General features: G+C 42.9%; 2 protein-coding genes across 2 annotated transcripts; both read right to left on the bottom strand.

Annotated features, from left to right (window-relative positions):
* Window positions 1-540: 540 nt before the first annotated feature.
* On the bottom strand, window positions 541-6,783 carry grk7b (G protein-coupled receptor kinase 7b). Its single transcript, XM_072695078.1, has 4 exons — window positions 6,184-6,783; window positions 4,482-4,919; window positions 2,578-2,849; window positions 541-874 (listed from the first exon to the last, which is right to left on the bottom strand). Exons 1-4 carry the CDS (start codon window positions 6,781-6,783, stop codon window positions 541-543), a joined length of 1,644 nt encoding a protein of 547 aa, XP_072551179.1.
* A 2,016-nt stretch (window positions 6,784-8,799) lies between these two features.
* Window positions 8,800-14,130, bottom strand: rnf7 (ring finger protein 7). Its single transcript, XM_072695695.1, has 3 exons — window positions 13,939-14,130; window positions 12,638-12,685; window positions 8,800-9,261 (listed from the first exon to the last, which is right to left on the bottom strand). The coding sequence occupies exons 1-3, from the start codon at window positions 14,126-14,128 to the stop codon at window positions 9,143-9,145; spliced, it is 357 nt and encodes a 118-aa protein (XP_072551796.1). The 5' UTR covers window positions 14,129-14,130; the 3' UTR covers window positions 8,800-9,142.
* Window positions 14,131-15,428: the final 1,298 nt, after the last annotated feature.

The following is a 15,428-nucleotide window of genomic DNA, read 5'->3' as shown; positions in this document are numbered from 1 at the left end:
AATCCAGACCATTAACCAGTTGGGACCATGGTGCCTAATGGCAGGCATGGGCTAGAGGGGTATAAAGCCCCCCAGCATTGAGCTGTGTTCTCTGGAATGATGGATGGTGGAGCTCCATCCAGTACTTTTGGAATACTGAGTTAGGGGTTTGGAGATGAGGTGCTCTTGTCACTGAATGCAATCAAATCTTCACAGCAATGCTCCTTCAAAATCTAGTAGAAAGTCTTCTTCTCTGGACAGTAGAGACAGTTACTCCAACAGAAGCAGGATCAGCTCTTTTTAATACCCTTGATTTCAGAAGAAACAATGAATGAGCAGGTGTCCCAATACTTTTGTCCATATAGTGTGGATGTAAATGCCCTCAAATTAATCAAAGTGGACAGTCTGTAGTTTAACATTACTCATCTGTACATAGTGACTGAATCTGAACTGTTTCACTAAAGCAGCCAATGGAGCTGCCAAAACATTAGAAACATTAGAAAATGTGTAACAGTCCAACTACCACCATGCTCTTAGCTGTTTTCTCAAGCCCGGACCCTTTCAAAGAAGAGTGCAAGATTTCGATAACCTCTTGTCGTGAAATGCTTGGCTTGATTTTTTACTGTTTGCATCATTTAGCTCGTCAAAGAGTCCGCTGTCAATCATCTCCTGTTGCCACGGAATTGGCACTGCACCTGTGCTGAACTCCTTGAAAAATGCTTCATCATTGGAATCAAACTGGATCCCTTTGACCTCAGAGAAGTTCCGGATGTCCCCCGTGTTCTTGGCGTAAACTACGTTGGGCTTGGGCACCCAGGGGGGCTTGATGAGCCCCGCCTCCAGACGAGGAAAACTGATTGCTTTGAAGAACTTGTGTTCCCGAGGGTCATCACCACTGAAAAGAAGCACAACAGACAGAAGGTTGACGGTTTTCTAGCCATAACATTAACACCACCTGCCTAATACTGAGTAGGCCCCCCTTGTCCTGCCACAACAGTACAACACAAGACCTCTGAAGGTGTCCTGCTGTGGTATCTAAAGCCCCAAGTCCAACATTAGCAGCAGGTCCTGTAAGCTGTGAGGTGGGTGGGATGACCTCCATGTGCATCAATGAGCCTTGCCTCGTGCCTGCCCATGACCCTGACTTTGGTAGAGCACCCCATTAGACCTGCCTGCTGTTTTGGAGATGTTCTGACCCACTCATCCAGCCATTAAATTTGGGTTCTTCCGAGTGCCTCAGAGTGTCTCAGGTTTATGGTGGGGTGGGTAAAGGGTCAAGGGCTCGAGACAAGACAGTCCTAAAAGAATCAGTAGCAGTTTAGTGATGGTTTGAGCTGATTGGCAGTCATAACTAATCCACCAAAATCTGAGTGGCCCTAAATGACCCAAAGACTCAGTCACCATACCACAGCCAGCAATGCTGCACAATATGTTGTGTGTTGGTTCGGGATATTGGTCTGTGGTCTGTAACCTGTGAATAAGCTCACCAGGGGCGCAGCCAGGGATTTTGGGACCCATGAAAAGATATTACACTGGGCTCCACAACTCTAATATTCTGCCAAAATACATTTTTAGGGCCCTGTCAGTCACAGGCCCTCTAAATCATCCTGACTTCTGCCCCATATGGCACCTCTTAATGTCTCAGAGTGTCTCAGGTTTCTCTGTTTATGCTTATCTCAGCCTTACAAAGCATTCCTTGACTTCCACTGGCACATCTCTGCTCCCCATGTTGACAAACTGCAAAAAAGGAAGGGTTTACCCCATCGACCCAAACCTTAGCTCACCCAAATCAATTGCTTGGAACACTTTAGAAGGAAAGACAACTGGTAAACTTACTAGGTAGGCCTCCAAAGCTGATGACGGCATAAATAATCATCATAATAAAGAGAAAGAGGCCCAAACACCTCTACAACGCTTGCCTTGTTCCTCAGCCTTATTATACTGTCCTTGGATTCCAACTCTGGCACCGATATTGACCAAAAGCCTAGAGTCGAAACCCTTTTTTTTTCACCTGTTGTTACCCCTGAGACAGTTACTCCAACAAAAGCAGGATCAGCTCTTTTTAATATCCTTGATTTCAGAGGAAAACAATGAATGAGCAGGCGTCCCAATACTTTTGTCCATATAGTGTGGATGTAAATGCCCTTAAATTAATCAAAGTGGACAGTCTGTAGTTTAACATTACTCATCTGTACGTAGTGACTGAATCTGAACTGTTTCACTAAAGCAGCCAATGGAGCTGCCAAAACATTAGAAACATTAGAACATGTGTAACAGTCCAACTACCACCATGCTCTTAGCTGTTTTCTCAAGCCCGGACCCTTTCAAAGAAGAGTGCAAGATTTCGATGAATCTTTTTGTTTCAGCTGGGTCAGAATTTCCAAGACCATCTTACCATGTCAGACTCAGCATCAGACAGAATCTGTCCCTTAATAGGACGACTAGGTTTGATTGTTCCTCTTGGAAATAATTGGAGAGCCAAATGAGAAAGAATACCAGGCTTGGCCTGTACTAGTGCTCCAAGACTAGTTCCAGCCTCTTCAGTAGCTCAGACCATCTCCCTCAGAACCATAAGCTCTACTCCTAGATTCTACTCACTTGCACCCAAGTCGTTCCTCCACGTTCTTCTTCAGGAAGAGGCTGATCATGTCTTTAGCGGCGGCGCTGAAACCCTGGTGTTCGAACGTGCACTCATCCTCCAGGGTCCTCCTTGCTACCTCTTCCTTCTGGACCTTCTCTCCGTAGTCCTTAAAGGGCAGCCGGCCTGAGACCATCTCATAGACACTACAGCCCAGGGCCCACCAGTCCACAGACATGCGATACGGCTCCTCCTTCAAAATCTCAGGAGCCATGTATCCATTAGTGCCAGCCTGGGTGGTGGGGTGGGTAAAGGGTCAAGGGGTCGAGACAAGACAGTCCTAAAAGAATCAGTAGCAGTTTAGTGATGGTTTGAGCTGATTGGCAGTCATAACTAATCTGCTCAGCTTTCTACATTTAAAAAAAAGGACCCAGCAGTGGCCCTAAATGACCCCAAGACTGGTCACGGGTCTTGTCATGATACCACAGCCAGCAATGCTGCACAATATGTTGTGTGTTGGTTCAGGGTAATTGGTCTGTGGTCTGTAACCTGTGAATATGTTGCCTGGGGCACAGGCAGGGATTTTGGGACCCATGAAAAGACATTACTGGGCCCCACAACTCTAATATTCTGCCAAAATACATTTTTAGGGCCCATATCAGTCACAGGCCCTCTAAATCATCCTGACTTCTGCCCCATATGGCACCTCTGGAGCTCACGCCAGTGCCTTCTCAAGCCTGTGCTGTCCTTAAAGGGGAAAGACCAGATACTAAAGAATTCTGAAATTCTCAATTCAAATTATTTTAAATTGTTGTTGTTATTAAAAAATATTAAAATTAGGATGTCCAAATAAACAAAATTTTATGTGAAGTAAATTAAAAAATCTCAATGACTGTGTTTAAAATATAAATGTTAATTCTAAATTACTTTTAAGGTTATTAAATAATAATTATTAGCTATTAATTAGCTAATACTTAGCTTCAAAATACTTATATATACACAATAGCAGGTAAAAAAGGTAATTTAGTTTTTTTTTGAACATTTATTGAGAATATATAACATTTATTGTTGGAAAATATGAAATAAATAAAGAAAGAAATATAAGAATATATTTTATATATATATATTTTTTTTTTTGTTAAAGTAGTGTGTTTCATGTGACAATATCCCAAATATGTCTATTAAATTTAGCTTGAATCTTCACAGTTATGGAAAAATATCCTCTAAATATAAAATATTAGATTAGATTTTTATCTGATTATGCTAAAATATTGTTCAAATCCAAAGCCTACAGCGTGTGGTCCTCTTTGAGCAGTCTTTAAGCCTCCTGAGATTTTGGAGATTACGTAGAGCACGTCACTCTGGACTCCCCTGTGTCCCTAAGTCCCTGTGTGTGTGTATGTGTGTGTGTGTGTGTGTGCACATTTATTGGAAGCAGAAGGTAATGTCTCTTCTTCTGATGATTGACATTAACAGCTTTAATCTGCTGACGTTCAGAAATCCCAGGACTTACGTTAGGTCCCTGATCCATCTCCAAGATACCACGACACACTAAATCCACTCAGTGCATGACATCAGAGGCCGCACTTTCAGTAGATATCCAATCAATCAATCAGACTTTTGGCTTCAGGACTGGATTAAATCTTGAAATCCGTCTATTTCATTGGCTGACTGATGGTTTTAATGAAATCTACACGACAGATTCTGATCTGATAGCTTTTACGGCCCTAAAAGTACCTCCATACTCTCAATTATAGGCAAAAACGGAATTCCACATCAGCACTTTTACACAGTGAAGATCAATACTCTACAATACAGCGGTCTCAGAACCTAATTAATTCATCTATTGACTCGTTAGGACCGTTTGGGAATGTCAGGAACTGTTGGCTGCTGATAACTCTTAAGCATGGTCTCCCTTTCTCACCCTCTGGCAGATGGTCTTCCCACTGGGCAGCTCCACGGCAAGACCAAGGTCCGACAGCCTGCACTGGCCCTGACTGTCCAGCAGCACGTTCTCCGGCTTCATGTCTCGATAGGCGATGTCCATGGCGTGGAGGTGCAGGATGCCAGCAGTGATCTGAGCTGTGTAGTAGACAATGCGGTCCAACTCCATACCTCGCTCGCCTATGCTGTAGATGTGGTACTTGAGGTCACCTCCAGTCATCAGACTCATGACCAAGCACAGGTGAGTCTTGGTGTTGTAGGCATATGCTAAGTTCACCACAAAGCGGCTGTTGACCTTCTCCAGAATGCGCTTCTCCAGCATAGCCATCTTTTCTCCACCCTTCTTCTTAAGACGCTTCTTGTCCAGCTTCTTGCAAGCGTACATCTGGCCTGTGTTCTTCACCTGCACTGCACACACCTACACAGGTGACATTCAGGGATAATCTTGGCAAAAACAATAGTGAATCTTTCCTGGTGCTACATGGAACCATATAAGAAGATCTACACTATAGAGAAGAACCATTAATCCAGGCATTTAAAGACCCCCCCCTCTCTTTTTTTATGGAAATTCTAATAGTGTAAAATGTCTCTTACAAACTGTTAAAAATGTTTTAATCAGCTTGACTAGCCATTGTCAGGTTCACAAAATTCACACAGAAAATAATGAGATTTTTTCACAATTAATTTCATAAATGGAGAATTTTACCCCAACAGGTTGTGTAATCTCTAACATCTAAAGTTCTTCCATTGTTTGATGGATTTTGACTTTATAGCAGGGCTAGACTTGATGTGTTTATTTAACTGAATTCAACCAGTTTAAACACAGTTCAAGCAGTCAAACCTAAATCCAACCAGTCTAAACTGAATCCAACCAGTCAAACCTGAATCCAACCAGTTTAAACAGTTCAACCAGTCAAAATTAAATTCAACCAGTCAAAACACAGTTCAACCAGTCAAACTTTAATTTGACCAGTCAGAACACAGTTCAACCAGTCAAAATTAAATTCAACCAGTCAAAACACAGTTCAACCACTCAAAATTAAATTCAACCAGTCAAAATTAAATTCAACCAGTCAAAACACAGCTCAACCAGTCTAAACACAGTTCAACCAGTCAAAATTAAATTCAACCAGTCAAAATTAAATTCAACCAGTCAAAATTAAATTCAACCAGTCAAAACACAGTTTAACCAGTCAAAATTAAATTCAACCAGTCTAAACACAGTTCAACCAGTCAGAACTGAATTGAGTCTAAACTGTGTTGAGTGTTCGGAGAATGTAAACTGAGCTCCTTATATGAGTAGGAATCATGGTGTTTGCTATTTTTAGCCATCCTGTACTCTGAACTGAACTCTTGATTGAATGAAAGTTTCATTGTCAAGTAAAAATAAAAGCTGAAATTTAAACTCAATAAAAAAGCCTGTTCTGGTGTTTTGTCTGTAACAGAAGCCTGAAGCCGAACAAAAGGGACAGAACCAGTGAGTGAAACACAAGCGTGTGGAAAGTAGCACAGTGCTCTGGTTGTCATAGTGACCCCGCATCCTTTTCCTACAGATTTCTACTGTTTTCCAAATGTTAAGTTCCACTGACATGGCTTTTCATGAGGTTTGCACTGAGGATGGACGGGGCATCCTCTTAGTTTGAGGTGCCAATGGACACCAAGGATGAAGAACGAACACTCACCTCACCAAACCCTCCTTTCCCAAGAGTCCTGAACTCATAAAAGTGCTTTTCTGAAACTGGCTGTTTTTCGTAAGCCTTCCACTGAACAAACCTATCGAAGAACGGGCTGCTGCGGTACTCGACGAAAGGCTTTCCTCTCAGGAACTCCTCAGTGGCGTCCTTCACCCTCCCCATCATCACCTCCTCAAAGTCCTTCTCTGAAACTGCCTGGCATTTATTGGCCACGTCGCCAGTCAGGTAGGCGAGGAAGCTACTGGACTCGGTTTTGCAGAACTTGTTGATGATGTTGCGCTTTGCTATGTCTTTAGCTCCTGCCTCTGCCAGGTCCCAGTTGCTCAGCTCCTCGAGAAGTTCAGCAGCGACTGCATACTCAGGCTTAGAGGCCAGGAGGAACTGCCTGAAGAGCTTCTTCCCAATAGGCTGCCTCTCACACATCTGCTCAAAGTCCATGGGAATGGTTGAACGAATGGCTGCACATTGCTCACGTTTGGGCAAGGGGCGGCTCTGCCGGTGCCTCTTCGTTTCCTTATCTTCTCCTGCCTGGGCCCTCAGGTAGGCTGTGTTGGCCACCAGGTTCTCAAGTCCCCCCAGGTCGCACATGGCAGCAGGTGTGGAGCTCCAGAACTAAAGCAAAGAGAAGCTACCAGAAGGGTTCCTTAGGTATGTGATTGATCCGTAGGTGGTTTCTCCATCCAGGTGAACATGAAGAGCTTCCAGACGAGACTAACAGTCTGAAGCTACTCTGTTTAAAAGGCCTCTCAGTTGCACTCATGTAATTACTCACATGGAATTAAAAACCTTGGCGGAGGCTTTTCTCCAAGCTAAGTGCCTTCGTGAGCTTATTTGTGGGTTGTGGGTTCCTTTAAGAGGATTTGGGACAACTACGCTCAGCCAAACCCAACTGAGATGCTGTTGAAATATTGAACATGCTAGGTTCTAGCCTATCTAGAGCTAGACAGGCCACCTAGGATGTCCACATTTGCCTGTATATCAAGCAATACAATGTAAAGTTCAATGTATTCCAAGTAGGGATGCAACGATACCACTTTTTCCTTTCCGATACCGATACCAGAATTTCACGTTTTTGCCGATAGAGTACCGATACACGGCTCTAAATCCTGATATTTATAGAGTTCCACTTTTTATAGGCTGTACTTTTTAATATCTGATCCCAAATCAGATCTAATAATCTTGAAAGAGCAGCGTTTACTGGTTGAGGAACAGCACAATTTAAATGTTTCAGAGCTGAAATAATAAAAAATGGCCACAGTGCAGAAACACAAGCAGAATCTGGCTCAGCTTCACCAAACAGCTTTTACTGCTGTTTAAATTCACATTTCAGAGCTTTAATAATAAACAGCTTAGAAACAGAAAGAGCTTCTGCAGTGATTTCACATTCAGGTTCACGTCTCTGTGTAAAAACCTACTAAACTTCAGAGTTTCCTTAAAAAAAAAAGGCTGCTGAAACTCAACTACTGGTTTCAGAACATGGAAACATGGAAGGTTCATTAAATGTCTGTTTAATGGTAATAACTATTCATGACTGGCTTTTACTGGTTGTTTAAACATTTGGTTTTATGATAAAATATGCAAAGAAATATATTCAACGTAAAAAAAAGTATGGTGTCAGTAAGCTTCATGGTATCGCTGCTCTCTACTATACGATACGATACTGTGTGTAAGTGCCGGTATCGTCACAGTATTGGTGAAACACTAATTCTAAACTTGTCTTTAATAAAACCAGTTAATTTTACATTTACATTAGTTGAACTGAGGAAAAGCTGCCAAAAGCAAAAGGCCTTCAGTCACGAAATATCTGCTTTTTAAGCTTTTCCATAGGCTACACAAGACAAATGCAGCAAATGTGTTTGTAAAAGATGGTCTGGGGGGAAATACCACTGACAGACTATTGTAAATATGTCCTACATATAAATGTAGACTATGAATATTGGCCCAATAAATATATAAATGACACGTACTATAAAACATAACAGCACTCACTATAACACTGTATGTCTACATATTTGTGGACACCTCTTCTATTAAACACATTCCACCACCCATTGATGACACTCACTGCCTGTCTAGTTCCTATGAATAAGTACTGCCAATACAACAGGACTCTCTGAAGCAGATTGGCACCATGCTGTCTAATGTCAGGTGTGGGCTATAGAGGGGTATAAAGGCCCCAGCATTGAGCTGTGCAGCAGAAAAACACAATGGTGTTCTCTAGAATGATGGATGGTGGTGCTCCATCTAATTCTTTTGGGATAAGTAAGGGATGATGAGATAGGTTGGTGATGATCATCATCATCATCATAATCATCCAACATCCTGACCTCACCAACACCCTTGTTACTGAATTCAATCAAACCCTCACCGCAACGCGCCTCCAAAATCTAGTAGAAAGCCTTTTCCCCTGGACAGTAGAGACAGTTACTCCACCAGAAGTAGGATCATCTCTTTTTTTGTTGTTTAATACCTTTGACTTGGGAAGAAACAATGAATAAACAGGTGTCCCAATACTTTTGTCAATGTAGTGTACAGGTGTATTTGTAAGAGCTCTACAGCAGGATTAGGGCGTGCTGTGAAATAATCCAAAAGACCAACACGAACGACAGAGCTAGGCTGTTTTAATGCTCACATTTTTATTCTAACACACGTTAAAACACACACACACACACATTCACAGCACCATCCATGCTCCCATCCACACTCCCTAGGACACTGCGGCATTGCTCCACAGTGCATCTCAGTCTTGTGTCTTTACTGGCAGACAGGGAGACAGAAGGGGCAGGTAGCCAGGGTCACCTGGAGCTCTGGTAAAGTCCATGGGTTCTGCTCGACAGTCACAAACATGCACACTGGGGTCACATCGGGCAGCTAAGAAGTGTTCTCAGTGCTCTCCTGAAGTCAGACAGGGTCCGGAGTGAACCAGGAATCCAGCGGGGAGCAGTCCTCACTTGCCAATCCTCTGTACGACCCAGTCTTGTTGGCATAACGGGCATCGATTGTTCTGCTTCACCCACAGAGACATGCAGCAGTTATGGAAAGAGTGGTTGCACTCTCCCCACACAACTGGAAAAGGAGAGAGGACATCAAGTTGCTATACTATTATACAAGGTAGAGCTTCATAGACACAGAGAAATCTGAAGAATTATGGTACTGTGGGTGCACAGTTTGCCCTAATTATCCCAAATGTAGTCAATCAGCCAAGGCGTGGTGTCCAAATGTTGCTTTTTCAGTTGTGCTATCTAATGGCTATGGCAATAGTCATGCAAATATCTTCTGTAGCTACAGACCCACACATCACTCAACCCACATCCTGGTCTTCTAAAGGTCAATAAGATGACACAGTGGTTCAGAACACGTAACGACAGCAGAGCCATTTTAGACACACTGACGTTTAGTTAATGTTTATGGTTTACAGCTAAATTTAAACCTCAAGCGATCAGCTGGACATGGTCTGAGCTAAATCTATCAGCACCCATTCACAAAAAAAAGATTTCTGTGACTATAGCCTACTAGGGCCCTATTTTAGCCATATAATAGCGCAGCGTCAACCATGCAGCTTGACTTAGGGGGCGTGTCTTTGCTATCGTACAACGGGAAAAGTTCACCTGGCTCAGCTCGAAATGAGCAAAGTCTCTTAATAAATCAGGGGTGTGTTTTTTTGGGGCGTAATGTGCAGCAATAAACCAATCAGCGTGTCTCTTGTCGCTCCCTTTAAGAGCCAGGTGCGGTCAGACTGACCTTGGTTGTTTGCTGTTTCAGTGGGGTAAAGTGTGGGGGGGGCGTACAAGCGCCGGGCTGCACTCGCCTGTGTTAACAATTCACTGCCGAGATAGCAACGAACGTCTGACTAGGCTGTTTTCAGTCAGTGGAGTTCCTCATGGCGTGTTTTCCGTTGGCAAGATACACAGTAATACTCCAGAAACTGACCTGAACACCCCTCATTTCGAGAACACCACGCCCATCAGTGTAGATATATTCACAAGCAGCGCTGCTGTTTAAACGATGCAGTGAAAATAGACTGCTGGCGGGGTGTAAGATAGCAATGAGCTTCAGCTTGAGGCTGCAGTGATAAACTAAAGAAGAACAATCAGAACAATAAACATGACCTCGCTGAACAGCTGGGCTAAGAGGGAAAATTAGGGAGGTTATGCTATATGGACCAAAGCAGAAAACCATACACTGCTGAACGCAAAAATTCCTAAATGAAAACCAAATATCGTAAAAAAAAATGTACACTAGGACAAGGTGGAAAAGTTAGATTGTTTGCATTTTGGCTTTAGCGATGTTCACAAGTGAGAAAAAAAGGCCAAGTCATGCCCTTGTCAGATGGAAAAGTTGGCCGCTGACTAGTTACGCCAGGCTCATGACATGCAGTTTTATTGAAGTCTTGGTGGAGGCCAAGACAGGTCTGAGAAATGACTGTCTGAACGTCTGCGCTTCCAGATGAGTGATGGACGCTGCCGGAGTGGAACAGAGATTTCAGCCCTTATTAGGTGGGTCACAGCTCGCCATGCCCAGCGTGTCTGAACTGCAAACACAGCCATAAAAAGATCACAAGTGGCTGTAAAGATGATTGTACTAAAAGCAAAAGCGAGAAGTTAAATCTCCTCAGTTTGCTTGTTTAGATGCTCAAGAGGTCTCAGTGAGCACCACGGCTTACACGGCAATGCTCTCACGTCAATGACCTTTACCCAACCACGCTAACAGAGAAATCACACCAGGCGATTCCTCAGAATAGAATAGGTGAAAACGCTGGTGTGTAGACCTCTGAACAGGCTCATTGTGGTGCAGCTTGTAGTATGAAGTATGAACGCAACTTGGGCTTAAAAGACCTGGGCCTAAAAGACCTGGGCCTAAAAGACCTGGGCTTAAAAGACCTGGGCTTAAAAGACCTGGGCCTAAAAGACCTGGGCCTAAAAGACCTGGGCTTAAAAGACCTGGGCTTAAAAGACCTGGGCCTAAAAGACCTGGGCCTAAAAGACCTGGGCCTAAAAGACCTGGGCCTAAAAGACCTGGGCTTAAAAGACCTGGGCTTAAAAGACCTGGGCTTAAAAGACTTAACTGTCAAACACAGAGAGAAAAATGTGGAAATATTAATGAGCTATATTCTGTTTTGACATGTATATTTTATTGTCATTTTTAATTGTATTTGTAATTGTTTTTATCATGTTGTGATAAAGCATATAGAGGATATCATCAGTGCACCGCTCAGCTGCATGTTTCATTAAAAACAGTGTAAATAGTCTGGTTTGGCTGGATAAAGTGCAGCACATTTCCATAAAAATGACTATATATGGGAGAGTATTTGGATGTCAGTTTTTGGAAATCCATTAGTACTGACGCATTCTGTCTGTCTATCCTGATAAATATTGTGAAAATGTCTTTAAATATCGTGATACAATATGTTTCTCCTATCTAATCACGGGCTCTGAAATGGTGATAATTTGGACTGTTTTGGTTTTAAAAAGAAGCCGAGGCGCGTTCAACAGCACTGTTAAACACTCAACATACACATGCATGACCGCAAAAACCAATAATATTAGATATTAATCGATCAGGTGTCCACCATTTTATAAAAGCGTTAAGCCATTCATGGGTATGTGTTACTAGTTCACTGGCTTCATGGGAAAACCATGGTAAAGTTTCCTCGGCTTCTCGAGGCAGATTTCTTTAGGATATCTGACTAAAACAAGTTTAGTTAGTCTGGAGTACAACTTGCTTCTGAAAGCTGGATGCAGATTATTGTAGCTATTGGCAGCGTAGACGTATCATATGCCATGATCCTCTGGGTTAGCGGGAGTGGAGTGTTTTGAGAGGAAAGCAGAGGTCTGTACATATTTAAGTAATTTATGATCATTTTCCCTTAATATATTTTATTTCTTATGATAATTGTCAGTGTAATATTGTCTGGATTTTGTCTTTTATGCCAATTTAAATTAGTTATTCCCCCAGATGACAGACGTGATTAATATCCTGGCAGTGGCATCACATATCGCTGCCTTCTAATTACATCTCAAATGCGTTTCAGCCGTAGATACCTTTGCCACAAAGCTGCTGACTTAAGAGACAGCAGCCATCCGTTTCAGACACAGCCATTGTGGCAATCTGCCCGATCAGATGCAACCTTTTCTCTCTATCTTTCGGTCTGATCTCAAATATCAGTGTATATGATTTTCTGCTTTCATCCAGACCAAGCAAATCTACCGATGGACCAGTATAAAACGCACCCTGACTCGGAGGCTCATGCAAAACAGCAGTGTTTACATTATTCAAACAGTCGCAGGTCAGCGTAAACACAGTCGGCCACAGGTGCTGAGTCATAAAGCCTGGTCATCATGTTGGTCACGACCACACAGCAGCTGAAAATCAGTCAGCTGCTGCCATCTGTGGCTCGCTGTGGCTTGTGTGCATTGCTAGACTGACTGACTGCATTACTTACCAACACAGTCCTCTTGCTTATTTTCTGCCTGGCATCTCAGACATGCATCTGAAAACGGACAGATGATAATATTACTACACGAATATTCATTACAGCGGTTATTAATATAAGCCTTGTATAAACAGAACATGCAGAGCTAGAACAGGTACGAATAAATATATGGAGATAGTAAGTGTGGATAAAATGACTAAAGCACCCACTGTCCATCACATCAGCCCCACTTCTCATATAGGAGCACTGGGTCCATCTGTTTCTCTGCAGACTGCTCCTTTCACCCCGTTTGTTCTTCACTGCTCAGGACCCCACAGGACTGACCACCACAGAGCAGACTGTAGTATTTGTGGGTGGTGGGTCATTCCCAGCACTGCAGTGACACTGACTGACATGGTGGTGGTGGTGGTGGTGTTGGTGGCGAGTGTGTTAGTAGCGTTAGTGTTGAGCTGATGGATGAGACGAGTGACAGGATCAGACACGGCAGTGCTGCTGGAGTGTTTAAACACTGTGTCAGTCTGTCTGTCCACTCACTGTCCACTCACTGTCCTCTCCTCCTACCTAGTCGGTCCACCACGTAGCTCTGTATCTACTACTGCACAGCTCCCGAGTCGGTCATCCTCTAGCAACCGTCATCAGTGCCCACAGGCCGCCGTTGACCGGGCTGGACTATTCTCAGTCCAGAAGGAAGATGCTGGGGTGTCTGATTCACTCATACCATACACTCGCCACCACCATCTCAGGGTCACTGCAGAGCTGAGAACGACCCACCGCTGTGTGGCGGTCAGTCCTGTGGGGTCCTGACGACCGAAGAACAGGGTGAAGGAGCCTGATAACAAAGCATACAGATTAACAGATGGACACAGGCTGGAATTAGGGCTTGTGAAATGGGCTTGTGTTAAAAGCACAGGAATAGGGGCCAGTTTAGGGTCTCTGGGACCAGCATAGAGGCTGGCTAGAGGCTTGACACATGAATATTGATCATTATTAATAGGAAAAGGGCTGATCTGAGCAGTGTCTAATAGCCATCTGCCTTGTCTGGGGGCTGGGGGCTGGGGGCAGGGGTTAGCCTGCAATACAGGGGGCTGGCTAGCTGGCTGGCTAGCTAACATAGCAGGCAGTAGCTGGCTCTAATAGCCTCACACATTCATTAATAGCCTCCAGACCCGGCCAGCTCCATCAATCTTCTCGGTAAGTCGAGATCTTCTAGCTAGCTAGCACATAGCTACTGCAGCTAGTCCGCTAACCGGCTGGATTAGCTACTAGCTAGCTAGCTAATTAGCTGCTAACCCCGCAGCTGCAGCACCTACCCATTACTTGGACCCTACAAATGGCGCAGGTGTCGCACTCGACATCCCAGCTCCACATCGCCACCGCGTTCCACTTCTTCAGAGAGAACATCTTGTCTCCCCCCGACTTGGATCCCGACGGGCCGCTGTGCGTGTGCACCAAGCCCGGCTCGTCCCCGTCATCCATCTCCGCCATGGCATAAAAGGGCATCTACAAAATGGCCGACTTCTGGAGCGCGTCCACCCGCCCCCTTTTTAAAGCTGACCCTGGATCAGATGCTGGGAGCCAGGCTGGGCTGATTAGCACTGCAGGGGAAGAGCAGGACTGATCTCAGATCAGCGCGGGGAGGCAGTCTCCCGTATCATAGCCAGTTGCGGGGAGATTAACAGCGAGGGGCAGCGATACAAAACAATTACGCAGTATTTTATTTAATTTAATCTTTTTTTTATTATTATTATGAATTTATTTATTATTAAATTATTGCTTTGTGTTAAAAATAAAAAATCTTGTTAAATTCTCTCTCTGACTTTTTTTCTAGCAATTGATACAAATAGGAAACGGTGACGCTATAAATGGACGTAAATACGTTTTAGGACATAATTAAATATTTTTTAAAATTATTTACATTTCTGTTTATTTTATTTGACATTTTAAAAAAATCGCTGGGTGTTCATTTTTGTCACTGTAATTTTAACTAAATTTAATTTAATCTATAATATCAATAAATAGATAGATAGATAGATATAAAACGTTAAAAATTAATAAATAAGTAAGAAAAAAGGATAAACAGTACACACCAAAAGACGGAGGTTTCTGGAAAGGCTGCCACTCAGGGTGGCGCCGGAAGTCAAGCTATAGTAGCTAGCTAGCTACATGCTAGCTAGCTATATCACACAAATACGTGTATATATCAATATTAACAGAGTAAATAATATTTTAATAATTAAATTCTGCAGTTTAATTATTCCCATTCTCTAAATATATCACCGAAACAGCAGTGCTGTGTAGCTGGTTAAGTGTGAGCGTTGTGGGAATAGTTGAAAACAAATGTGCAGGATAAAGATGTTTAAAGATGTTTATAATGAAGTTAAAAAGTGCTAAAAGATGTGGAAATTAAGGTCTATGGTTGCCCCTGATGTGTTTATCTACATCTTTAAAATATTTATTGATCCCTGCAGACACATTCAGAATATAATGCTATGATTGGGACTGTGGACTGGAGTGTGGACTTCTGGGAAATGTAGTAATCGAGGCAGTACTATTATTATTGTGTGAATATAATTTTATTAGTAACAACAGTAACAGTACAGCAGAGCTCAACAGACACACGTGGAAAAAGATCAACAGGAAAAAAAGAAAAAAATATAAGTATAATAAAAATGTATATAAAATAAAGATATAAGTAAAAATATTCTAGTTTCTGTTTATTAAAAGAAAATATATTATTTTATGTTGTGTTGAGAGTGTAATATTTAGTATACCACCCACGCCACCCTCAGAAAAACAAAAC

The sequence above is a fragment of the Salminus brasiliensis genome, chromosome 13 (assembly GCF_030463535.1).
Source record: "Salminus brasiliensis chromosome 13, fSalBra1.hap2, whole genome shotgun sequence".
NCBI classification, from domain to species: domain Eukaryota; kingdom Metazoa; phylum Chordata; class Actinopteri; order Characiformes; family Bryconidae; genus Salminus; species Salminus brasiliensis.
This window is presented reverse-complemented; position numbering and strand designations above follow the sequence as displayed.

Excerpts from the sequence above, each read along its gene's own strand:
- grk7b (XM_072695078.1), bottom strand. The coding sequence starts at position 6,783 with ATGTGCGACCTGGGGGGACTTGAGAACCTGGTGGCCAACACAGCCTAC. Across the intron at positions 4,920-6,183 it reads GGAAAGGAGGGTTTGGTGAG|GTGTGTGCAGTGCAGGTGAA; the intron begins GTGAGTGTTCGT and ends TCACCTGTGTAG. Across the intron at positions 875-2,577 it reads GAGGAACGACTTGGGTGCAA|TGGTGATGACCCTCGGGAAC; the intron begins GTGAGTAGAATC and ends GCTTCTTTTCAG.
- rnf7 (XM_072695695.1), bottom strand. The coding sequence starts at position 14,128 with ATGCCCTTTTATGCCATGGCGGAGATGGATGACGGGGACGAGCCGGGC. Across the intron at positions 12,686-13,938 it reads TTGTAGGGTCCAAGTAATGG|ATGCATGTCTGAGATGCCAG; the intron begins GTAGGTGCTGCA and ends GTCCGTTTTCAG. Across the intron at positions 9,262-12,637 it reads TAAGCAAGAGGACTGTGTTG|TTGTGTGGGGAGAGTGCAAC; the intron begins GTAAGTAATGCA and ends CTCCTTTTCCAG.